Source organism: Antechinus flavipes, chromosome 4 (genome assembly GCF_016432865.1).
Source record: "Antechinus flavipes isolate AdamAnt ecotype Samford, QLD, Australia chromosome 4, AdamAnt_v2, whole genome shotgun sequence".
In the NCBI taxonomy this organism is placed as follows: Eukaryota; Metazoa; Chordata; class Mammalia; order Dasyuromorphia; family Dasyuridae; genus Antechinus; species Antechinus flavipes.
The window spans coordinates 360,461,190-360,487,753 of record NC_067401.1 but is presented as its reverse complement, the minus strand read 5'-3'; the positions used below and the strand labels follow the sequence as shown (position 1 = coordinate 360,487,753).

General features: G+C 35.1%; 1 protein-coding gene across 1 annotated transcript; it reads left to right on the top strand.

Moving 5' to 3' along the window:
- Positions 1-17,684: 17,684 nt before the first annotated feature.
- On the top strand, positions 17,685-18,379 carry LOC127562427 (ubiquitin-conjugating enzyme E2 D3-like). The gene has a single exon (XM_051998141.1). The coding sequence runs from the start codon at positions 17,973-17,975 to the stop codon at positions 18,318-18,320; it is 348 nt and encodes a 115-aa protein (XP_051854101.1). The 5' UTR covers positions 17,685-17,972; the 3' UTR covers positions 18,321-18,379.
- The last annotated feature ends 8,185 nt before the right edge of the window (positions 18,380-26,564 follow it).

Here is a 26,564-nt window from a genome sequence, read left to right as displayed (position 1 = left end):
CTACACTATGTTTTCTCCAAACAGTAATAATAAATATACATTCCAGAAGTTACTCAGTGTAGAAAGCTCTTGATATCATGTAAAGAATATTCCTTCTACCATAAAGGAAATGCTTAAAACATAAAAAACTTCTAAGTACTGATTGACAAATACATCCATTAAACTATAGAAAAAGACCCATATTGCTCTCTGAATAAATTTTTATTTAAAATTCAATTACCACATTTACTGGGAAGGGATATATTCAGAAATTAAGATTTTTTTTAATAAACAAAAGATATCATTTTTAAAAATTACTTAACTTTATTAGATGAGATGATAAACTTTTAAAATAGCCTTTTATTTTTCCATATACATGCAAAGATAGTTTTCAACATTCACCTTTGCACAACCTTGTTTTCAAAATTTTTCTACCTTCCTCCTCCCACACCCTTCCATAGACAAACTATTTAATGTAGGTTAAACATGTGCAATGCTTCTATATATATTTCCATATTTGTTATGCCACACAATAAAAATCAGATCAAAAGGTTAGGAAAAAAAAAAAAACACAAGGAAAAAAATAAGAAGCAAACAGCCACAACAAAAAGGTGAAAATACTATGCTCTGAAATACATTCAGCCTTCATAGTTCTCTCTCTGAATAAGGATGGTACTTTTCATCACAAGTTTATTGTAATTGCCTTGAATCACCTCATTGTTGAAAAGAGATAAGTCTTATCACAGTTGATCATCATATAATCTTGTTATTGTTATGTACAATGTTTTCTTGGTTCTTGGTTCTCTCTTCACTTAGCATCAGTTCATGCAAGTCTTTCCAGGTTTTTCTGAAATCAGTATGCTCATCATTTCTTATAGAACAATAATATCCCATTATATTCATATTCCATAACATTCATATACCATAACTTATTCATTCATTCCCAAATGGATGGGCATCTATTCAGTTTCCAGTTGCTTGCCACTAAAGAAAGAGTATATATAAACATTTTTCTTTTTCCAAAAGAGGCACTGCTGGATCAAGGGCTTGGCACAGTTTGATAATCTTTTGCACATAGTTTCAAGTTGCTCTGCAGAGTGATTGGTTCAATTCACAACTCCACCAACAATGCATTAGTGTTCCAGTTTTCCCACATCCCCTTCAACATCTTTCATTTTCCTTTTTTTTTTTTTTTTTTTTGACATACTAGCCATTCTGAGAAGTGTGAAGTGGTACTTCAGCATTGTCTTAATTTGCATTTCTCTACTAGGGGTCCTCAAACTTTTTAAATAGGGGGCCAGTTCCCTCAGACTGTGGGAGGGCCAGACTATAGTAAAAACAAAAACTTTGTTTTGTGGGCCTTTAAATAAAGAAACTTGATAGCCCTGGGTGAGGGGAATAATCATCCTCAGCTGCTGCATCTGGCCCGCAGACCGTAGTTTGAGGACCCCTGCCAGGTATCAATAGTGATTTAGAGTATTATTTCATATGACTAAAAATGACTTTAATTTCATCATCTGAAAATTGTTCATTTCCTTTGACGATTTATCAATTGGGGAAAGGCTTGTATTTTTATAAATTGTCTCTATATATTTTAGAAATGAGGCCTTTATTTGAAACACTGGATATAAAACATTTTCCCAACTTTCTTTTTCCCTTCTAATTTTGGCTGCACTGGTTTTGTCTGTATAAATTTTTTTAATTTAATGTAATCAAAATTATCCATTTTACATTTCATAATGTTCTCTAGTTCTTTTTTGGACATAAATTCCTTCCTTCTCCACAGGTCTGAGAGGCTAACTATCCCTTGTTGTGCTAATTTTCTTATAGTATCACCCTTTATATCTGAATCATTTTGATCTTATTTTGAGATAGGGTATTACATGTTGATCAATGCTTAGTTTCTGCATACTATTTTTCAGTTTTCCCAGCAATTTTTTTCAATTAGTGAGTTCTTATCCCAGAAGCTGGAGTCTTTGGGTCTGTCAAATACTAGATTACTATAGTTATTGACTATTATGTCTTGTGAACCTATTCTCTTCCACTGATTGACTGTATTTCTTATTCAGGACCAAATGGTCTTGATGACCACCTCTTTATAATATAGCTTTAGGTCTGGTACAATTAGGCCATCTTTACATTGTTTTTTCATTAATTCCCTTCAAATTCTTGACTTTTTGTTATTCCAGATGAGTTTTGTTATTATTTTTTTCTAACTCTATTAAGTATTTTTTTCTGCTAATTGATTGGTATACTTGGCATACCAAGTAGATTGGTAATCTACTTCTGAATAAGTAGATTAATTTAAGTAGAATTTTCATTTTTATTACATTAACTCTGTCTACCCATGAGTACTTGATATTCTTTCAATTGTGAAGCTCTAACTTTATTTATGTGAAAACTGCTTTGTGTTCAAATAGCTACTGGCTTTATCAGCTTTTGTCAAATAATGAGTTCCTAGAAGATTCTCAAATATTTTATATTATCTACAATTATTTTAAATAGTATTTTTCTTTCTATCAATTGTTGCTGAATTTTTTGATAACATATAGAAATGCCATTGTTTTATTGGGGTTTATTTTATATTCTGCAACTTTGTTAAAGTTATTGTTACTAATAGTTTTTTAATTGATTCTCTAGGATTCTCTAGGTACACCATAATATATTCTCTAGGTACACCATAATATCATCTGCAACAAGTGATAATTTTGTTTCCTCATTACCTACTCTAATTCTTTCAATTTTTTTTTTCTTCTTAGCGGTGATAATGGGCAACCTTGTTTCATCCCTGATCTTATTGTGAATGCTTCTAGTTTATCTATATATTACATAGTTTTAGATTTAGATTAAATCATAGATTTAGATAAAACTTGCTGATAGATATGTGTTACTGATCATTTTAAGGAAAAATGCATTTATTATTGATTACTAGTGTTTTTAATAGGAATAGGTGTTGGATTTTATCAAATGACTTGTCTGCATCAATTGATATAATCATACCATTTCTGTTCATTTGATTATTGATAGGATCAAATATGCTGGTAGCTTTCCTGATATTGGACAGACTTCTCCGGAAGTCCTTCCAAGATATCTTAAACTGGAAAATTTTACACTCTGAATGTTGTGAATTTTGTCATTACTAAATCCATTCAGAGGCTTGATCTGGTGTTGATTCTGAGAGAAGCCAAGAAGAACTCAGGTAATGTCCTGTCTAGTATCCACCATCTTGGCTCTGCCCCCCAAGATAGACTTTTAAAAACAAAAAACTAATGATGATAATTCAGATAAGTAAAAACCTGGCAAATAGAATCAATCATTCAAAACCTGAAGAGATTGTTTATTGCTGTTTACTATTTATAAACAATAGTGCATGTGAGTAACAACTTCACCATCCAAGCCCAATGCCAACTAGAGTGCTGCCTTTCTTTGAAATCCCTTTCCTTTCTATTGTTGAGTCATATTGCTACATTGAGTACCTTCACTTCAAGTAAGACTGTGTTTTTGATAGTGAATGTAAAGTTCTTTGTGAGAACAGCACTTCCCAGAAGCAAGCCCTGTCTTTCATCCCAGAAAAGAACAAAACATGCTGCCTTCACAAAGCACCAGGGAGATATCTTTGAAGTCATCCTACTCTGACTGTGAATGACATATATCTCAATTTGTTGGTAAACTTGAATATTACTTGAAAATGCTACAGTAACAAGTGAGCTGCATTTTCTAATCCACCCTAGTGAGGGGAAGAAAAACGTCACCTTTCTTTCTAATTTTTTGTACTTGTGTTACACAGAGAGGCAGAAGGGTTGAGCAAGTAGAGATCTGTCCTCTATCACAGGAAGGTTTGCCTCTGACACAGGCTGTGACCCAGACAAACTGTTCTAGAAGAGGCACCAGCCTGAATTTTGCAGAATTTCCTCACCTGGAAGTTCCCCATACCAGCAAAATAGAAAGTTTATCAATCAAGAAATATTTATTAGGCATCACCATGTGCCAGACATTGTCCTAGACCTGAGATTACAAGTACAAGGAAGGAAATAATCTTCATTTTCAAATGGTTCCCATTCTAATAGGATAAACAACAAGTAATATCAACATATATGACCTGAATCCACAAAGACACATAAACAGTTAAAACAGTTAAATACAAGATGATTTGGAAAAAGTAACACTAGTGATTTGGTGGATAACAAAATTTTCATAGACATTTGAGCTTTATCTTAAAGGAAAAAAGGACCTTTAAGAGAGAGTACATTCCAAGTAAGTGAGATGGTTTGTGCAAAGGCATAGAGATTAATACAGAATATCCTTGTGTAAGGGACAGAGAGAATTGTGCAACAGTAAAAATATAAAACCAGATAGTATCCATTTGGAGGCATCTAGTCAGTACAGTGGATAGCTTGTGGAAGTCAGGAAGACTCATCTTCCCAAGTTCAAATCTGGCTTCAGACACTTATTAGCTGTGTGACCCTGTACAAGTCAAATAAGCTTGCTTGCCTCAGTTTCTTCATCTGTAAAAATTAACTGGAGAAGGAAATAGGAAACCATTCCAGTATTTTTGCCAAGAAAATCCTGGATGAGATCACAAAGAGTTGTCTATGACTGAACAACAACAACAGCATTCATTCTAAATATCTATAAGCAGTGTTCAAATTAAGCTCATATTGCTTGAAATATTCACTATTTGCTAGTAAGAATTATTGTACTACTAAGTAGTTCATTTAAATAGAAAAATCACATGGTTTTTAATTTTAGTAGTTTCTTTTTGTCAAGTTCACATCTGCAAAATATTCACTCCAGATGAGACAATTTTATGTAACAAATTCATCTCAGCTAATGTCTTCTTGGCATCATAGATGACCTTCTTGGAATCTTGAGAACCTACAGCACACTAAGATGAATGCTAGTAACACAAAAACCCTTTTAAATGCTTGTGTTTTGAAACCAGATGTTGGCTGAATACTAAATGCATATGAAAGAAGAGGGCCCAAAGAGATTCCAGGATGGAATAAAAACTCCTGATATTTAAAATCCTATGTTCTGAGGGCAATTCCAATTCTTAAAATGCCTATGTCATCTATTTTTTTAATTCAGTCTGATTATAAATGTAAACTTATTTATGTGAGGAATTATGAGGTTGATGAAAAGAAAAGGTGATATAAGGACCAATGACATAACTTAGGACTGGTTCATTAAGAACTCAACATGATTGAGTGAGAATACAATTATCCTTCACTAATTCATGAGTGATCATGTATCTACACTGATATCATTTTAAAGGGAAAATTACAGAATCACAGAGTTTGGGGGTAGGGAGAGAGCTCACTGACCATCTATGCAAAAAGTGCAATCCAAGCACAAAAAAAAGGCCCCACTTTAACTTACCCAACAAATGATTGCTCGACTTCTGCTTGAAGATGTTTGCAGAGAGGGAACTCATCACTTCTAAAAGAAGAACATTCCACTCTCAGAAAGCTTAATTGTTAGATTTTTTACTGGATTTCATTTGTGTGCTTGCTATAATTTAAAGGTGCAAGTGAAAAATTTGATTAATTCTATGAAATAAAACATCAATCTTCTAGTTTGTTTCTCTTGGATTGGAAGGTGTGTGTATGTGTGTATATGTGTGTGTGTGTGTGTGTGTGTGTGTGTGTGTGTGTGTGTAATGTCATGGTCCTTTTTGAGAATGAAGGGAAAGGACAACAATGACATATGGTTGTTGTATGTCTCAAAAATGAATGCAGTTTTAAATTCAATGCTGCCCTAAGACTTTTGGGACATTTTCTATATATCATTTTAAAGTTCATAAAGCACTCTACATATTTTATCTCATTTATATGGCACAACAATCCTTTGAAGTTAAGCAAGGAGTTAAGCTAGAATATGTGTATCCCTCATTGGAGGGATTTGTAGCTACAAATCCAACTTCCCTCTATCTGAGGTAGATAGCATAGGGATTCCTTACTACCCAAAGTAAGTAATATAGGAATGCTTATCCCCACTTTATTAAGTTTATTAGTTTACTTGAGAAGTTCCCAAGCCAGCCAAGTGTATTCCTACTTGGCTCTATTCCCAATACTCCAGATTTTTTCACTTTGCCCTCCCTCCTTTTCAAATTTTTTTTTTTTAATGTGTTGTCTTCCTCCATTAGAATGGAAGCTCCTTTAGATTAAGAATTGTCTTTCTTTTTTTTTTTTTTTTGTATTTCCAGCACTTGGTAAAGTGTCTGGCATACAGTAAGTGTTAATAAATGCTCTCTCTTTTTAAAAAAAATTCCATCTTTTTATATTTTATCTAGCTCTCTGTCTACCTATCTAGTCATAAGCCCATACTCATTGCTTTTCTAAGTCAGTACAATATATTTAAACTTATACTCCAATAGAAACACTGAATCACTTCCATGCCATGCAATTATATAGTAGGACTTCAGTGGAGTGTTGTTTTCATCATCTAATATAATATTCAAACTGATTTTCATTTTATTTTCTTCCTTTTTTTCTTTACGTTCTGACCTCATTTCATCTAATTCTTACATAGTATTGGATCATAGAATAATAGATTTAGATCTGGAAGAGTCTTTAGAATCCAAAGTACTCATTTTGGGCAGATGGCCATCAATCGGGGAATGGTAAATAAAAATAATGGGATATTATTGTTCTACTAAAAATATATATATATATGAACAAGCTGATTTTAGAAAGGCCTGGAAAGATTTACACAACCTGATGCTGAGAAAAAAAAAAGCAGAAGCAAGAACACATTATACACAATAACAGCATGATTGTACAATGATCAACCATGAAAAACTTGGTTTTTCTCAGTGATTCAAGACAATCCCAATAAACTTGAATAGAAAATACCATCTACATCCAGAAAAGAGAACTATGGAGACTAAAAGTAAATCAGCATATACTATGTTCACTTTTATTTTTCTGGTTTTTTTCTCTCATGGCTTTTCCCTTTTCTTCTGCTTTTTCTCTTCCAAAATAATTCCTAAAGAATGCGTATTTAAAAAGTTAATATACATGTATAACCAGAAAAAAATGAAACAATTTTTTGAAAAGTACTCATTTTACAAATGAAACTGAGAATGAAAGAGGTTAAATGACTCTCTCCAAAGTCACATAGGTAGTAAATGGCAGAGCCAGGGAAGCTTTTTCTTATATCAAAGAAATCATCCATGTGACTCAAAGCTAAGTCCATATCAAAATATAGATTTTTTTTTTCCTATGTATGCCGACACTGACCTATTTATAGAGCTTGATCAAGAAACATTTGATGGTTCTATACATGTATCTTTAGTGATTGATCACCTGGTATTCAATAAACAATAATAATGTGAATATAAACAAATATTTGGTTTTTTATTCAATGGAATAATGGAAATAACAATGTATTAGGGGTCATCCCATTTGGCTTATGGTTCCAATCTGCTTCTAATTGATGCGGCCTAGGCTAAATTGTTTTGGCGCAATCTCTGAAGTTTTTCCTGGCACTGTTCCCACACATATAAAATGAAGATATTAGACCAGATAATAGTTGATAACTCTTCCAGTTCTAATATTTCATCAAACTATTCAAGTCCTGAGGAACAATGAACCAACTTTATTTTACAAAATAATACATTTAACTTTGGTTTCTACTTAAGCATTTATAAGTTAAGTTGAGATAAATAGTTGAGGGGAGGGAAAATCTACTTCAAACAAGTAAACAATCAATCATTCCCATAAAGGTCAACATCAAGCCCTAAGGCAGAACTGTCATTTATCAAAAAATCTGTTTAGAAATCAATACACCTTTGAAAGCACCAGGGTAGGCATATGTTTCTCCAGCATTTGATTTGTAGACCCAGGGTAAACAGGTCTGTAGAACAAAAACATGTGCAGTAATTATCTAGCACATAAGCACCATGGTAGCCTGTCTAACATTCAGCAGTATCCACTGATATCCAGGCAAACACAAAGTCAGTTCAAAGCATGTCTCAAGAGCCTACTCATGCTAGACAGGCTAGGATTTGAAGTGTGTATTTGCTGGATTTTTTTTTCCTAATGTAATTTTGGCTTCTATTCCCAAATGCCCAGTCTCTCTAATGTTTACAAATTGCCAGAGTTTTCTTAGGAATTTAAGATAGTAATTCAAAAAATCCCATCTACAAATTTTATTTAAAATTAAATGATAGTGTTAACTGGAAGAGCTTTGAAGAAGCTAAACCCAAATATTTTTAAAGAAAATTTTATAACATTCTGCCAGGATATGGGGAATCATTTGGTTTGGCCCAAACATTATAAGACTAATTTTTTTGTCAATTTTTATTATTTTGACCTCATTGGACAAAACAATTGACATTTCTCAAATTACTTTATTCATAAAATGTATATGTTTATTTTTGGTTAGTCTGATAATATGCTAATATCCAAGAAAATTGGAGAATTATTTTTCAACCAGTTCTTTACAAGACATTTTCCTTTGTGTTCCTATTCCCCCCTATTATTTTAGGAATTTTACGAAGGGATCAAATTAAGTTATCTTCAAAGTCTCTTTCAGATATCTTTCAGATATTTCAGACATTTTATCATTTTATTTATTCTTTCTTAGTTCAGTTTATCATAACTAAAAGCCTAAAAGGACACATTGATAGATGATTCAGTGTGTTGAAAAGAAAACTTAGTTACAGAAGACCTGAGTTTGAGCCTTTCTATTTGTTAATTGTCACCCTAGAGAAGACATTTCATCTCTCACAGATAGTTCCTTCATCTATAGATGGGGATTATAATCCTTGCAGTGAAAGTGGAATATGGTAGAGAATATACTAGTCTTGAAGACAGAAAGTTTTGAAAGATTTTTTAACAATACCTATATGACCCTATTATATACAGTTTTCTAGAGTAAATTCACCAAGATGTAAATGAGTTGCCAATTAAATATTTCAGATTGGATATCCCAAAGACATCTCACTCTCAACATGTTCAAAATAATACCTATTGCTGTTTCCCCCCAAAAAAACTCCCAGTTTCTATGAAAGACAACATTATTCTCCAATTTTCTAATCTCCAGCTTTGTAATTTCAGTTGACCAAGTTCTAATAAATATATGCAAGTCAAGACATCACCTTGTGATGTCATTGGTCCTCTTTGAAATGAAGAATGAATAACCACAAACCTCAGCATTATCCTGTACTGTAATCCTTAACCCACATATCTAGGGAGTTGCCAAATTGCGACATTTCTACCTTCACAATATATTCCACATCTGATTTCTTTTCTCTACTCAAAGACTTTCATACTACTTTGTGGATAAAATGACTGAACTAGGAAATAAAAGAATAATATGTTTGTATATATCAAAAATTAGGTCACAAAAAGTTATTTTGTTCACTATGAATTCTATTTATAATTATACATTTTTACATTTTGTAACTGTTGCTCTATACAAAATGGTGAATCACTAACTTTGACAAATATCAGTCATATTAGTCACGTGAGTAATGTCATTTTATTTGGGTTTAAAAAAATCTCTGAGTGAAAATTTTCATGGTGAGAGTCATTGTCATGGGAACTAATCGACAACTTTCCAACTTTGATGTCTAAAGCCTGTTTCACACCAATTGGCTAACATCCTTCCCCATTTCATTTACCCAATACTTCATTTTGCTAAGGAATCCAAGACACAATATCCTTGTCAACAAAAAAACTACTTAATTGACTGTTGCTAAAAAGGTTCTTAAATTAAAGCTTTTGTTTCTGTAATAAGTAATTTGCATGAACTAGGAATATTGTAGGATACTTGATGCATTCCTGCAAGAAAGCATCAAGGGACTTGATTCCAAAATCAGTGGCAGGGAAGAGATGCAAAATCCCTCCCCTCTTTGTAATGAATGTGCCTATATTCTCCAAAAATATTTTACAGTTTATTGGTCTTGATAAATCAAACTAACTCCTGCTCTGCTATTCAGTTCAGAGGTCTTGACTATCTCTAAGACCTTTGTTCTTTTGTGTGAACCAGGTCCACTGTTTTTTTTTTTTTTTCTTCTTCTTTTTTTCCCCTACCTCTAAGAAATGAGCCATCCATCATAGCTCAGAGCTCTGTGGTGCACTGATTTTCCTCTGACCTCAGAACAGTGCATGGTTCTGAGCTTTGTGGGTGTGGGGGAACAGTCACCCTCTTGTTTTCCAGTTTGGCTGGATTTTTCAAGTAGTTGAAACCAGCTGCAGACCATAAACTGTTATTTCAGTTTCAGTAAAAGTCAGACAGTCTTTCTTAGATATGGAGAAAAAATTTTAAATCCAGGCTGAGTCTAGGCCAACTTTGTAAAGGATTTAAGAAGTCTGAAAGGAAAAAGAAGCAATGAGGATGCTACCTAGGTTAAGGAAGGGCCTATGTAGTTGAATAGCTCTTTGGGGAAAGAAACACATTATTCAGGAAGTGCTTGCAATGGAGTTGTATCTGTCTAATTCATGAAAAGACATTACTAGGTCCTACAATTTAGAGTAGAAAATATCCTTGAGGTGATTTAGGAAGAAGCACTTTAAGGAAAGGAGAACATTTGTTCAGCAACTTAAAGGAATCCTGCTGGAATTAAGGTCTCATAAGAGGAACTGATCCCCAGAATTCTGGGTGAGGGAATATCTGGGAGCAATGGGTCAAAATGCCTTTCCAAAAGTATTAGGTTATGTCCAAATACTCAAATCCTCTGCTCATTTCCCATAGTACAATGAAGCACCAGGAATTTTCACTAGGGATCCTGAATTTAAATTTGTTAAAGTTAATACATCAGTAGAGAGTAAAACTGTCAGAATCTCCAAGTTACTATTTTTCTTCTTCTCTAAAATCATGTCCTTATCCAACTAAGAGCTCCTAAGAATGAAAAGAGAAAAGAGAAAAGATAAATGTGTCATCTGACAGTCTGGGTGGCAACAAAAATTTCATATGCTCATACATGCATATGTACTTACGTAAAAGCAAACACACACTGTTTTTTGCCTCCATGGACATCATAAGTCCTAAGAATAACAAAACTATTCCAAAAGATGTGCTAAGGCAGAAGAATGTAAGCCTCTATGTAATGTGAAAGTTAGCAGGGATGAAGAGATGAAAGACTTTATCAGAATAATATGTGCTGTTTCACATTTATGAAATCATAAGTTCAGGCCTCCAAAGAATGCATCCACATAGCTTTAGAAGTAGAAGTATTGAAGGAGGGATAAATTGAAGTGTTCAGTGATATTATCTCCTGCATTTTCTTGGTACAGCCCAATGATTTTATCTTGTTCAGTCATTTTTCAGTCATGTCCAACTCTTTGAAACCTTATTTGGGGTTTTCTTGGCAAAGATATTAGAATGGCTTACCATTTCCTTCTCTAACTCATTTTACAGATGAGGAAACTAAGGCAAGCAGAGTTAAGTGACTTGCCCAGGATCACACAGACAGTAAATATCTAAAGCCACATTTGATTTCAGAAAGATGCCCCATGATTTTCTTTATATCACTTTAAAGAATTCCAAACATGAAAGCTCCAAGGCAGCTTAATAATTCATCTTAATTCTAGTGCCTTCCTTTTGTTGCTTATGTCTTTATTTGATATGCATATAGGTTGTTTGTACATGGTGTTCAAATGATGTCTCCCCCATGTAACTGTGAGCTCCATGTGTAATAATACATTTATCCACTATGCCACCTAGCTGCCCTATGTTTTGCTTTTCCATTATATAGTCAGACACACAGCATAATCTGGAAATTTAATTTTTTTTGATATAATTTTCCATTATATTACTTAATTTCTTCTACTACTTCTCTCCCTTCAGAAGATCCATTCCAAATAAGACTATTTTTGAGGGAAAAAAGAAAAAAATGAGGAGACCAAGGGGAAAAAACTTAACAAAACTGATAAAAACAGATTTGGAAGTTTTGTTTTCTTCCTCAACTTGTAAACTTTTGTTTTATTGAATTATTTAATCCATTCATATGTGAAGTTATAAGAGTTAGGTTTATATTTTTATCCTTGTTTCTAATATTTTTCTGTATTGGGATTTAAAAAAAAATTCATAATGGACATTTATTAAGTGCCTAATATGTGCCTGGTACACCATAGGTACTTAATAAATGCTTATTGACAAGCCAACTAACATATAGTCTTAGAGAACTGTTTAGGGACCCTGAGAGGTTAAGGGACTTGCCTCCTAGCACCTATGCCTGAAAGTCTCTCATTTCTTGATTACCGTTGCATGCAATGAATGTAGAGTTTGACTCAGCTGAGCTGAGTGTTAGAGCTAAAAAGAAAATGAACCTGAGTCTCAGACCAGTGTTTGATCCAGTAGCAACTCTGCAACTCCAAGGACAGATAGATGAACTTCCAAAGGCCCAGCTCACCATTTAGAATGTTAAACAGCTTATCCAAATTAAAAAAAAAAAAAAATCAATCAGTTTGTGAAAATTAGAACATAGTTGATCATCTAGTTCTTAACTTTCTCATTCCACCTGAGATGGATATGTTCCAGCTAAATTTTCAATGTGGTTGCTTTATTTCTTGCTTGGGTTTGGGATTATTTTTGAAGGGTTGAAGGAGAAGGAAGGGCAGTGGGGTTTCTTACTGAAAATTGATATTTTACTGGCAGAAAGACTGAGAGAATGTTCTTGCTTTAAAACATCTTGGAACCCTATAAAAATTTGATTAAGAGTGAAGTGCTGTTTTTCTAGTATTTTTTACCACCCCCCCCCCATTCCTCTAATCCAAACTTGCTTTTCTTTGCTATTTTTGGCCTGCACTCATTTTCCAAGACTATGACCTCTCTTTGTTCCCCTCCTCTGGATTGCCTCTGGTTGCAATGCCAGAGTTCACACTGTAGGGTGCCATATTCCTTGCTGTAAAGACCACATCAAAAAAAAAAAAAATCAACACATATTAAATGCTTACTAGGTACATAATTCTGGACTAAATCTAGATGATAATAATAGCTATCATTGAAACAAAGGTTTAATATTTGTAAAGCACTTTATATATATTATTTCATAAGTTCATCACAACAATCCTGGAAATTATTATTATCTCCATTATAATAATTATTATCTGCATTTTAGTAATGATAAAACTGAAGCAGAGAGAGATAAAGTGACTTACAGTTGTACACTTTACACACACACACACACACACATACACACACATACTAATAACTCAATAACAATAATAACAAGGCAATGGTAAGTATATAAGTGCCTTGGCCAGCATGAAGTAGTAGATGGAGAGTTGACCTCTGAGTCACAAAAATCTAGATTCAAGTTTTGCTTTTGACATATGCTGCTTGTGTTACTGTGGATAATCACTTAATCTTTTAATTCCCTCTGGCAACTGTGGGTATAAATTACATAGAAAATCCCAGATTTATATATACACAAAAAGTACAAACAAAATCCTCAGGGAGGTCCAGATGGGAGGAAAAATCATTGTCTACTGGGGAAACTTCTTGAAGAAGGGGACATTAGGAATTGGGTTTTTTAGATAAATTAAAATTCAAAAGGTGATGGGAAAATGAGGAGTAAGTATAGAAAATAGCAAGTAATCTATTGCTACTGGGATAATGAAATGAGACAGTGAGTTATAGGTATTATATTTGGAAGCAGAAAAACCCGAGTTCCAATCTGACCTCAGACACTTGGTAGCTGTGTGACCCTGGGCAAATCACTTAACCCTATTTGCCTCTATAAAATGAGCTAAAGAAGGAATTGACAAACCATTCCAATTGCCAAGAAAACCCTAAACAGTGTCACAAAGAGTTGGGCAAGACTGAAGTCAAACGGTCTGGTTTCAAATTGTGCCTCTGTCAATTACTACTTATGTGACCTTGATCAAGACGCTTAATATCTTCAGTATTCCATTACCTCCCTGTAAAAATGAAGGAGATCATCTCATTCAAAAATCTTCCCTAATCCCATTTTAAAGTTGAGTTGCCTATGCAAGATCACTTAGGCAACAAGTAAAATTTGAACTAAGATCTGTGACTCCAGAGCTTGTATCTTTGCAACTGTGTCATGTCCTTTCCCTCAGATTGGACTAAATGGCCACTAAACATCTTTGTAACTATAAATTATGAATGAAGAACAGGTGCAGAACTGTCTGAGATAAGGGCAAAGATCTCTTTTACTGGAGAAACAGGTGTTCCTGTCCTATCATGCTGAGTTTTGCTTTGATTTTTACCTCCTAATCCCTCACCACCACTTAGGTGCTTTTTCCAGTGTTTTTTTTTTCTTTTGTCCCCATGGTTACCTCACCTGCTGGGCTTGCAATAGGTCTTAATGTCTAGCCCTCAGTTGGTTCTCAGTAACTGTTAAGTACATGGGAACCAATCCTGTGGTGACCCAGGTAAAGTTAATTAGTGAGAGTGAAATGAATTCATTATTCTAGGGCACTATGGTATTGTTTAGTTAATGATCACTTTAAGAACTGGAAGAGTCTATTTGCCTGGCAGGAGTTGAAGGGCATGACAACCTTAACCTTCTTTCTTAAAGGTTCATAGTCAGAAGAAAACCACTCACAGTAGTGTTTCCCAGAGTAGATCTTTAGGAGCCCTAAACTTTTAAGTCCCCCCCCCCCCCATCATGGGTCAATAATTGGTCCTTGAGGTTTGGATACACCAGGGACTAATACTTATTGCCTGACAAAAAGTAACAACAAAAACTCAAAAAAAATTCTTTCCAAAATATTGATCGATCTCTTTTCTTTTGACATCACTGTAGTTTTCCCATATATTAACTTTCTCCCCAAGAGATCTGTCTCTATAAAAATAAAAATAAAAATAAATTCAGAAAAACCAATCAATATATTAAAAAAATTTATTTTTAATTATGTGCAATGTCCCTCACCTGGAAGCCCCCTGACAAAGAAATTGGGGAAAGCATTTTCTCATATCTTTCTTTGAGGCCAAGTTTAATCTTAATTTTATAACATTCACTTTTTATTGTTGTAGTTCCTTCTCTTTCCATTTATAATGTTATAATCATTGCATATATTGTTTTTCTTCCTCTTATTATTTCATTTTGTATCAGTTCATTTGAATCTTTCCACGTTTCTCTGTGTATATCATGTTCATCATTTCTTAACAGTACAATAATATTCCATTACATTTATATACCACAATGTGTTTAGCCATTTCCCAATAGTTGAGTATCTATCTTGTTCTCAATTATTTGCTCCCACAAAAAAGTGTTGCTATAAATATGGACAATTTTAAACTTTTTATGCTATAAATACACCTTGCTATATATGGAGGTTTTCTTCATGTCAATGAGGTCTTTGGGGTATATACCTCGTAATAGAACCTTTAGGTCAAAATAGGACTATTTTAACTACCTTATTTTCCTAATTCTAAACTGCTTTCCAGAAGTGTTATATAAATCACAGTTTTACTGAACACATATTAGTATGCCTGTCAAAAAGAATGTTCTGATGGTGGAAAAGGGTACAGGTTCCTATTTTCAGAGGAAAATGAGCAACATTATAGACTATTTTGCTAATCATGAAATATGAGAAGAGACATTAGCATGAATTTTTCAAAAAAATTTTTTAAAATTTTATCAAATAATCCAGGTCCCTAGATAATGATGGAATTTGATGTCCAAGGGACTTAGTCTCCTAAAGAGGCAACATGTCTTAGAGCAGTTGTGTCAAACATTTAAAATCAGGAACCCCTAAACCATAGATAAGGATCTCTGCAGTTTAGAAACCATGTATTACATTATCTACATTCTACTGTATTTTTATATATTGTTAATTATTTCCCAAATACATTTTAATCTGGTTCCCCCAGCACTTGTGAGTATTACTAGTTAATATGGCTCCCAGGATCTTTGATGTGATAGATAGGGTACTGAATCTGATGTCAAGAAGATCTGAATTTATACTTTGTCTTTGCTAGTTGTAATTGTGTAGCCATAATGAACAAGTCACTGACCCTCTCGGAAACTCAGGTTTCTATCTACAAAATGGCTGTGATATTAATACCTTAATTCAGATAAGAATATATAAATGCCAATTATTGGATCATTTGAGTTTTAAAAGTGAGAAGATTCTTAACAATCTGTGCTTCCCCCCATCTTTATTTAACAGATGAGGAAACTGAAGCTCAGAAAGATGAACTATTTTAACCAAAATAATAATGCTAATTAGTGGCCCAGTTAAGACTAGAGATTAGGACTCATGACTCCCAGTCTAGAGCTTTGCCCATCACAAAAAAAGAAAACCCATATGTGAGAGTCCTTTTAGTTTTTCCCTATTACAAAAGGAAGCCAAATGAAATTTAAAAGGCAACTTGGCAGACACCCAGGGCACTCTGGGGGAGCAATTACTGGGAGTAATTCAGGGTAGTCTAAGAAGTAACAGCTTGAGGAAGAAAATGGGAGCAATGTTTTCCAGTGATTAAAACCCTATGTCTAGTCAAAAGGCTCAGGTCCTTCATGAGCATAGGCAATCTATTCATCATCTGAGTCCAAATTTCCCCATCTGTAGAATTTATTGCTTACTACCTTTCTAAATCACAACACTGGCATAAGAGTCCATTATGTAATGGCTTTTTAAGTGGTCGTAAGCCTCTTAAAGGTGACAACATTATTATACTTTCCAGCATTACTTTAAAAACTTAACATAATTACATATTACAAAGTTGATGGGGGCTGCTTGACTTGGACTCAAATCTTGGCTCAATATCAGCATTATGGTCTTCTATAAGTTGTTTTTAAAGTGAAAGATCTGGATTCAGATCATGATCTTTGGTTCAAATCCCATTTGTGCTATCTATTTCCTGTTTGATCTCCTTCAAGTTACTTTTGATACCTCTCTGCATTTCTGTTTATTCATCTACTAAATGTAGTGATTGGATTAGATAGCCTCAGAGATTTCTTCTGCCTAGAAATTTGTGACTGTCATTTTTCAGAGGCCCTGTTATTTTCTGTATCTGTAAAATGGAGTTCATGACACCTTCTACATCTTATGCATACAGCAGAGTTTGTTGTTAGCGGACAATTAGCTCTATAGCAAACAACTGACCAGTCAATAAGTTTTTGTTTCTGTCCACCACCTCCTTTGGTCTGTCCTTTCTTCTGTCAGTTCCCCACCATCATATCTTTTATTTAATCTTCTCCTCTCTTACTGTCCTATCAGGTAAGGTAGATTTTTATATTTAACTGATGCTGAATTTCTCAGCAAAGTTAGTTTCTCTGCTTTTGAATAACTCCTTTAGGAGTCTAAACCTTGAGTACCAAGGCAGGCTAAGGAAGGGACTCAGAAAAGATGCTACACAGATAATCTTTGTGTAAGGGACATGCTTATCATCTCTATATTGCTCATTTTTTATTGTACGTGCTCCTAAGAGCACGTACTCCTCTCCTTATCAGTCATTGGGAAAACTATTCTACAAAAGTCAGGGACCTTGGATATTGCATCATAAAAAATTAAGCAAAGATATTTAATTAAGATGGTGAGAAAAAAATTTTAATGTATAAAACTGAGTATTCTGGAGCCAGTTGTAGGTGTCTAGTACCAAACCATAACACTCCTTTTTAACTGGTGGTGTTTACAAGTTCCTTATTGTTTAAATGACCTACATTGCCTAAAAATTTTATTTATTTCACATTCAGCTACCTCATAATAATGAGCCCCTTGTTGTTTAAATGACCTATGTTGACCCCTATCCCCACCCAGCCCTCTCTCGGCTCCTGGGAGGTCGGACTCGTGGCCTCCCCTGGCGAGGCACCCCTCGGGGCTGGAGGACGGCTTCGTGGCCTCCCCCGGACCCCGGATCGCGTCAGTTTGGGCGGGGGGGGCGTCCCTGGGTCCGGGCGAGTGCTGATCTGGTCCGTTTTTGCACAAGGCGCCTGTGTCGGGCGGAGCCGGTGTGAGAAGAGAGATCCCCTCCCCCCAACCCCTCCCCGCCGCCCGGGATAATCAGAGTTTTTGGCCGGACCCTTCTGCCCACCGAGAGAGTGCGGAGTCAGGCGGAAAGAAGCACACACCATGGCGCTGAAACGGATTAATAAGAATGACAGCCCATATCAAGGCGGTGTATTCTTTTTGACAATTCATTTCCCTACAGACTACCCCTTCAAACCACCTAAGGTTGCATTTACAACAAGAATTTATCATCCAAACATTAACAGTAATGGCAGCATTTGTCTCGATATTCTAAGATCACAGTGGTCTCCTGCTTTAACTATTTCTAAAGTTCTTTTATCCATTTGTTCACTGCTATGTGATCCAAACCCAGATGACCCCTTAGTGCCAGAGATTGCACGGATCTATAAAACAGACAGAGACAAGTACAACAGAATATCTCGAGAATGGACTCAGAAGTATGCCATGTGATGCTACCTTAAAGTCAGAATAACCTGCATTATAGCTGGAATAAACTTTAAATTACTGTTCCTTTTTTGATTTTCTTATCCGGCTGCTCCCCTATCAGACCTCATCTTTTTTAATTTTATTTTTTGTTTACCTCCCTCCATTCATGCACATGCTCGCCTGAGAAGACTTAAGTTCTTCCAGCTTTGGACAATAACTGCTTTTAGAAACTGTAAAGTAGTTACAAGAGAACAATTGCCCAAGATTCAGAATTAAAAAAAAAAAATGGAGCATGTGTATTATGTGGCCAATGTCTTCACTCTAACTTGGTTATGAGACTAAACCCATTCCTCACAGCTCTAACAGATGCTGAAGATACCTTCTGAGGGGGAGGGAGATGGATGCTCAATTGTCATAACAAAGGAAGCAACTTTACTGTAGCAGCATCCATCTGGTTTAAGCCTTCCATTGTTAGAGATTTGAGGTTTCATGATATACTTTATGCTCATAACTGATGTGGTTGGAGAATTGGTACTGAATTTATAGCATCAGCAGAACAGAAAACGTGATGTATTTTATGCATGTCAATAAAGGAATGACCTGTTCTTGTTCTACAGAGAATGGAAATTGGAAGTCAAACACCCCTTGTATTCCAAAATAGGGTCTTGAACTTTTTGTAATTTTCATTTAAATTTTGTTAGGAGGCTTGGAGCTATTAGTTAATCTATCTTCCAATACACTGTTTAATATAGCACTGAATAAATGATGCAAGTTGTCAATGGATGAGTGATCAACTAATAGCTCTGCTAGTAATTGATTTATTTTTCTTCAATAAAGTTGCATAAACCAAAAAAAAAAAAAAAAAAAAAAAAAAAATGACCTATGTTGTCTAAGAATTTTATTTGTCATGAACCTAATTTATAAATTTGCTGTGATTTTTAGTGGATTTCAGATAGTTCTTTCTACTTTTATTTGTACTTCTTAGGCTGCTATCAATAAAAATATTTTCAGACTGACAATAAAGCAAGTCATCTAGTTAAGGTATCAAATATACTGAGTAAATGTCTGGAAAAATAACATCTCATCATCACCACCAATATGGATTCTCCCAGAAGGCAAATCTCACTGGTGTCTTGTTCAGTCCAGTGAAGTACTAGGACATTCTTTCCTAGTTCACTTAGCCCCTAGAAAGTGGTTTGATTATAGAGCCACTGTGAATTTGCAGACTTGAACTTCTCCTTTGAGTATTTCCTCTCCCTTCAACTTGCACTTATATATTAAGTCCCTCAAGTTCAAGTTACTCTGTCCCTACTCCAATGTCTACAGCTCATGAGTCCCCACTGTTGGGTTGACCTTTACTCTAGTCAGCTCCAGGACACCATTTGATTTCATTAAAGGCATTTACTAAAGTGATATAGCAAAAACAATAGCAATATAACATTCCCCTTTCTCCTACCCCTCAAAACAGAGTATACTTTCCCACAAATATGTAGTGTCAGTGGGGAAAATAGCCTCTCATGGAATTCCCTCATAGACAGACACATGGGTCAGAGAGCATGATATCTTCTTGCAATTTTCACCATCTGCTCCTTATGGCTTATGAGCAAATCATTCCACTTGCCCCTGATACATGTGCTGCTTGGCAGTAATCTCTACTATCTCCATCTTCAGTTTTACCTGCCCTAGGCTAAGTTTTGCTAACATCTTTGGGAGGAAAAACAGCAAGGGTCTTAGCTTTGGGGCTTGGTGACTCCTATACAATATTGAATGCAGGTTCCTGATTCTTGGCTCCCCTTCATGGCTCAACTTGAGAACTCCAATGGAATTTCTCAGCAAAGTTGGCTTCTCTGCTTTTGAATATTTAGTCCTATCAATTCTCTTCTGGAGTAGTAAAAGTTATTTTCCGCAGTTTTTTGATCTTTTTATATGCAAAGAAGACAGTTTTATGCACTTTTAATGTGGCAAACTGTGATTGTGCAAAAATGGAAAGAGCTAACTTTGTCTGTTACCTGCCTTTACAATATGCAAATCAAACATTGGTAAGGGATTTATCCCATACTCTTACATATTCAACTAATGTTTAATTGGATCTCCTCAGAGTAGTCCTGGGATGTCTAGGATCAATTACAAAATCAATCAATAAACAATTAATTAAACACATTATGTTCTTGGCACTGTGATATGTACTGTATATAAAAAGAGAATAATAAATATTTTATATATATGTCTATACAAAAGTAGATGGATGGGAGAAGTCTAGCAGTTGGGGATAGAGGAAAAGGCCTCATATAAATATTATGGGGTAGCATTTGATTTGCTCATTCCACTTTCCACTGCTTAGTTTCAACTGCAAGAAACATAATGTGCCAGGCAATATACTTCTGATGTGGCTTCTCTCTTCCTATTTTACTTTATTGTATTTTCTTCCTTCATTAGACTATAAGCTCCTTGGGATTAGGGACTGTTTGTTTTCCTTATTTTTATCCCTAGCTTTTAGCACCATGGCTGAGCACATAGTAGATGCTCAATAAGTGTTTATTGAGTTGAATTGAAGGAAATTACAGATTCTAAGAGTGATTATGAGATGAGATTCTAGGCATAGGTAATGACTTGAATAAAGGCAAGACAAGAAATAGAATGTTTCATGTGAAGAACAACAAAAACACCAGTTTTTCTGGACTATGGAGTACAAAAAGGAAAATTATGTGTAGTAATTCTGGGAAGATAAGTTGGAGGCAGGTTGTGAAGGATTGTAAATGCCAAAGTAAAAATTTATATGTGATCCCAAATGTGACAAAGAGCTACTAGAGTTTATTGAGTAGTAACCACGGCTTAACAATCAATATTTTTTTTTCAAAAACCCCTAATTAAACACTGATTCCATATCAGGTACCATTCTTTGCACACTGGAGATCCAAATATAAAATATAAATCTCTTTCCCTCTAGATTGATCATTTTGAATCAAATTGTTTGTTTTGTCTGTATAGAACTATACCATTTGGAAACTTTTGAGTTCACATTCACAGATCTTCAAGCAAAGGGCAGTTAACTACTTGTCATGTAGGTTATGAGAAAATTGTTATTGATTTATGGATTTAACTAGATCACCTTTTAGTCTCTACCATTCTGTTGTCTTTTGATCACAATGTATGATTCTAACCTAAGAGTCAAGAGACATATATTCTAGATCCAGCTTAAACACTAGTAGATACCAACTGGTTGCTCTCTCTACTCCATACCTAGACCGCAGTATTGGCCATAAATAATCAGGCTTAAGTCATAATATTTAAAGCTGGAAGAGACCTTAGAAGTCAACTAGTTCAGCCCTCTCATTTTAGAGAAAAGAAATTAAAATTCAAAGAAGGAAAATGACGTGCTCAAGTCACAGATAGTATGTATTAAGTAGAAGGATCAAGATTTGAAACCAAATTCTCTTGACTTCAAATCCAATGTTCTTTTTATTATATCACTTCATTGACTCATATATTTAACATATTTAACCAAATGGTCACAAGGAAAATTTAAATAAAACAATATGATGCAATATACTAGACCAGGACATAAGGATCTTTAGTTCTGTTATTTGCTATGCTACAATTAATTGTGTCTTTGATTAAGTCATTTTAATTTCTTGGCTTTATTTTCTTCAGCTGAAAATTAAAGGAATAGATGAGAGGGAATCAGAAAGAGTTTGTGCAATTATCCTGGGAAGACAGAGTGAAACTAAATTGTTTCAGCCTTAAATACCAATACATATTCTTTACCTTCTAGGAATTTCTAGTCTTCCACTTCTGAAGTCCCCAAGGCTCAACTCAACTTGCTGTTGGAAGCCTTTCCTGAATCTACTTCTTCTCTTCCCCTATAAATGAGTGTTCTTTTCCTCCTCCTCAAATTGTCCTATGTATTCTTATTTGTTTACATTTTATAACTCCTTCCCTCAAAGAAATAAAGGCAGAGATAGATTTTTATTTTTGTTTTTTTGTTGTTGTTCATTTTGTACTTATGACTATGGGTACATTTTTCTAAGAAGTATTTTATAAAGTATGTTGGCTTGGATAGGATAGAGACTTGAAGTCTGAAGTCAACCAGCAGCTGGAACAGGACTAACAAGGTACATTGGGAAAAAATAAAACTGTGTTTCTTATTAAAATAAAGTTTAGAAATAGATTTCGGCTTGTTGGTTCTAGAAGAGTCAATTCCATCATCTCAAAAGATTGTGATTTCAGGTTTCATATCTCCCAGGACTTTCCACAATCTTTGTATTTTAAGTTACTACACTATTGGATTTAGAATCCTAGATTTAAGGCCCAAAAGAGCTTTGGAGGTCATTTTATTAAATGATTATTATTGTTAAAGATTAGTAAATCTTGATCCTTCTATTTAATACATACTATCTGTTGAGTAAGTCATTTCCCTTCTTTCAATTTTAATTTCTTTTCTCTCTCATCCCCCATTTTACAGATAAGGAAACTCAGACCCAGAGAAGTTAAGGTGATTTGCTGCCCAAGATTACACATTTACTAAGTAACTGGGTCAGATTCAAACCTAGATCCTCTGATTTCCAATTCAGAACTTTCTGTTACCCTACCGCCTTATTGGGCATTCTGGCTATGACTTCTTTAATTGTATTATATATCTGAACATGTAATATTGAACAAAATTTTAAGTAATATCCATGACATTGCAGAGTTTGTAGATCATAAAATTTAAGTACAGAAACCTTTGGCTGGATACTGATTTTTTTCAAGAGACTAAAATAAAAATCTCCACCTGGTCTTAATTGTCCATTAAGGATAGTTCTAAAAACAAAACAGAGCTCTTTATTTGTCCTTACCTTTTGCCTAGTGACTCTTAAGAGGGGGCATGCTCTTTTGCCACTAGAATTGCAAACCTTGTGACCTTGATCCTTCTTGGAGCAATGAAATCACTGGAGAATGAAACTGAACAATGAGAGGAGGTTTCTATCCTCCCTCTGGCCCCACTAAGAAAACAGTCAGACAGGCCTTTGAAATCAATAAATTGGCTTAGGATTAAAGTCCTTCCAAATTGTAGCCTACCTGGCTAGCTACCTTAGAAACAGCTGCAGAAGTAAAATTTGAAGAAGTCGGTTCAACCATTATTTGGGGTCAGCTTAGTGCAGTAGCCTTTATGATAATGTTAATGGTGGAATAGAGAAGAAAGGGGTAGGGTAGGGAAGCATAAGTCAGCTGTTGGCCAGATTGTGGGGTGATGGCAATGAAGAGAGAGAACACGGGCTCCTTTGGCTCTGCTAGCCAGAAGGGAGAGTCTGAATTGCAGTTGTCTTTCCAATATATGAGTTATTTTTAAGGGTGGGGAGCAGCATAGGGAAGCCAGTGGGGTGTAACTTTAAGGAAATTGAGAAAGATAAGGCAGGAAAGGTCCATGGAGATTACTTGCTATGCTGGACCTGGCTTTACTGACACTATTCTCATTTGCTAAAAGTCAGCTGTCTTTGACATAAGCTGCTATGTGATTTCAGGAATTTCGATTTTGTAATGTTGATTCTTTCTGCTGCTAGGACTGGATCAAAATAAAGAGGTTAAAAGTACCTGTGATTGAATTTCATTATTCCCTCCCTTCCTTCCTTGCCCCAATTCTTGGAGTATAGGCCCAAGGGAAGATATAAAACATTTAACATAATGGGATAAGTCAACTGTTGGCCAAGTTGTATAGCAATGAGAAAAGAAAGAGAGCTCCTGTGACTGACTATACCAGCCAGAGAGTTTGGGCTTGTGTTATTTTCTCAATATAAGAAATATTTCTAAGTTTTTATTCCTAGGTGTATCAGAGACTGGCAGAAGCAACAGAACTATGATAATTTAGTGGAAAGTGCTTATAAGCTAATATGACTTCTAGACTGAATAAGCCAATAACATAGGAGTCAGCTTGGTGCAGTGGATAGATGAAGTGCCTGGAATCAATCAGAATCATCTTTGTGAGTGCAAATTTGGCTTCAGATACTTGGACAAGTCTCTTAACCTCATCTGTCTCAGTGTCCTCATCTGTAAAATGATCTGGAGAAGGAAATGGCAAACCACTCCATTATCTTTGCCAAAAAAGACCCCAAATGGAGTCACAGAGAATGGAACATGACTGAAACAATTGAACAATAACAAAAAAATCATACAATGAAAATAGCAGGTAAGATTTGGGGAAAGCGTGGCAAAAACCTCTTCCATTTGTAAGAACACTTCTGCCCTGAGATTCACATCTTGGAAATATTCTCATACCTGGAGTCCCTCCCTCTGATTCAAGGACCTCTCACAGAATTTCCATTTAAGGAGGGTATTTAGGATAGTCATTATTTCCTACCAGGCTACACTTCTATGGACTTTTCTATCATGCTCCTGCATCAGGAACCTTTTTTCTTTCTCTCTGCTCCCTGACTTCTATTTTTCAGCTTACTTTTACATATCTTTTTTTCCCTTTTACATAGGACTGTCTTTCTCTTCACTTGTATTTCTATTCCCAGTACTTAGCAATGTATAGGAAACATAGTTAGCTTTTAATAAATGCTTGTAAATTGACTAAAAGTGGTGTGTTTGAAAAATATAGAAGGGAATAGCCTGCAAATATGACATAAAATGATATGATGTGGCAACCAGACTAAGAATACATAGAGTCTAGTAGAAATGAGATGACCATCTTCCCTTGGATACTTTCTCTTCTCTAAGTCTTAGTGACATTTCTCTCATATGGTTCTTCCATATATTGGACCACTCTTCCTTAGTTTCCCTTGAAAGCTCTTAATCCATGACATGGTCACTATTCATGTTTATCTTCCCAAGCCTCAATTCTAAGCCATCTTCTCATTTCCTTCTATCTCACTTGGTGATCTTATCAGCTCCCATGTGTTCAACTATCATCTCCTTGTAGGTGAGCCTGAGACCATATATTCATCACTAAACTCTCTCCTAAGTTCTAGTCTTACATTACTCAATAAACATTAAGTGACTAATATGTTCTAGGCATTGTGCTAAGCTGTGAGGATACAAGAATAGGCATAAGACAGTCCTTGCCCTCAAGATGCTTACTATTTAACAGAAAAGAAAATATGCAAATACATATATACAAAGGAAGAGATCTGTGGGAAAAATAGAAAACAAAGGGTAGGCACTGAAATTAATAGAGATTGGGAGATGTCCTGTAAAAAAAATGGATTATAGTTGGGACTTAAATGAAGCTAGAAAAGTCAATGAATAGCGCTGAGGAGGGAGAGTGTTTGAGTGTGGGGGGAAATAATCAGATGTCAGGAAAAGTAGAAGATCTTGTGCATACAACATTAAGGATAGTATTGTTAAGGTCAGGAAGGGGCCCAAGAAGTTTGGGGATCACAAATCAGAGTCTTCAGGTGTCTCAAAAGAATTTGCAAGCTTGAACCCATCTCCAAACCAAGTGGCAAAGTTTATAGTAATTGTAAAGCTATTGAAGCAGTCTAAATTCCAAAAGAATTTTGCAAAGAAACAGAAGAGACACATTTATCTAGTTCTTCATGTTATAGGTATGCTAATTTTATGGCCCAGAGGTAGAACTGAGGAGTGATCTCTGGAATTTGGCTATCACTGACCAACAGATTATCTATCTGACAGTCAGCAATGAATTGAGGAGTGGTCTATTCACTATTGTCTCAGGAGTTTGATTTGTGGGCGTATCCTGAGGCCAGAAGACTTTAGATTCTCAGGTTGGGTGTGGGAAGCCTCAGTCACAGCTTCCAAAGCCGAAGGACTTAGAGTCACTGACTTATTGTTAGAACAGAAATCCCCTAATGTCAGGAGACCTTTAAATTATTGCTATATTTCCTTAGAAGCTATGCCATATCAGTATCACTGGATTGAATGGTCAGGAGTAAGATGTAAGATAGCTAGATTGAAAAGTCAAGAGTAAGATATAAGAAAAATGGGAAAATTGGAGGAGGGCAGGTTATAAAGGGGTTTATAATATTGTGCCATTATGATGGCTTGGTTGTATAGATAGAAAATGCTTTGCATGAAGGTTCCATCTAGAAGAGCTAGAGTGTGGTGACAAGAGGATAGTATTTCCACTTGTGGGTCCACTCCTAGGACCCTGAGAGAAATCCAAAGTAATGGTGTGGTGATAGTCTCTCTCTAAAAAGTCAGATTTCCTACTGTGAAAACAGGTTGGAGCAAAGGAATCAAACTAGAGTGGTATATTTCACATACTTAGGTGAGAGTTGTGAAGCTTCAACATGGTTTGGGTATTGACTATATAACTTTAGTAATGAAATC

What these genes read in the sequence shown, in the direction of transcription:
- LOC127562427 (XM_051998141.1), top strand. Translation starts at nt 17,973, where the DNA reads ATGGCGCTGAAACGGATTAATAAGAATGACAGCCCATATCAAGGCGGT.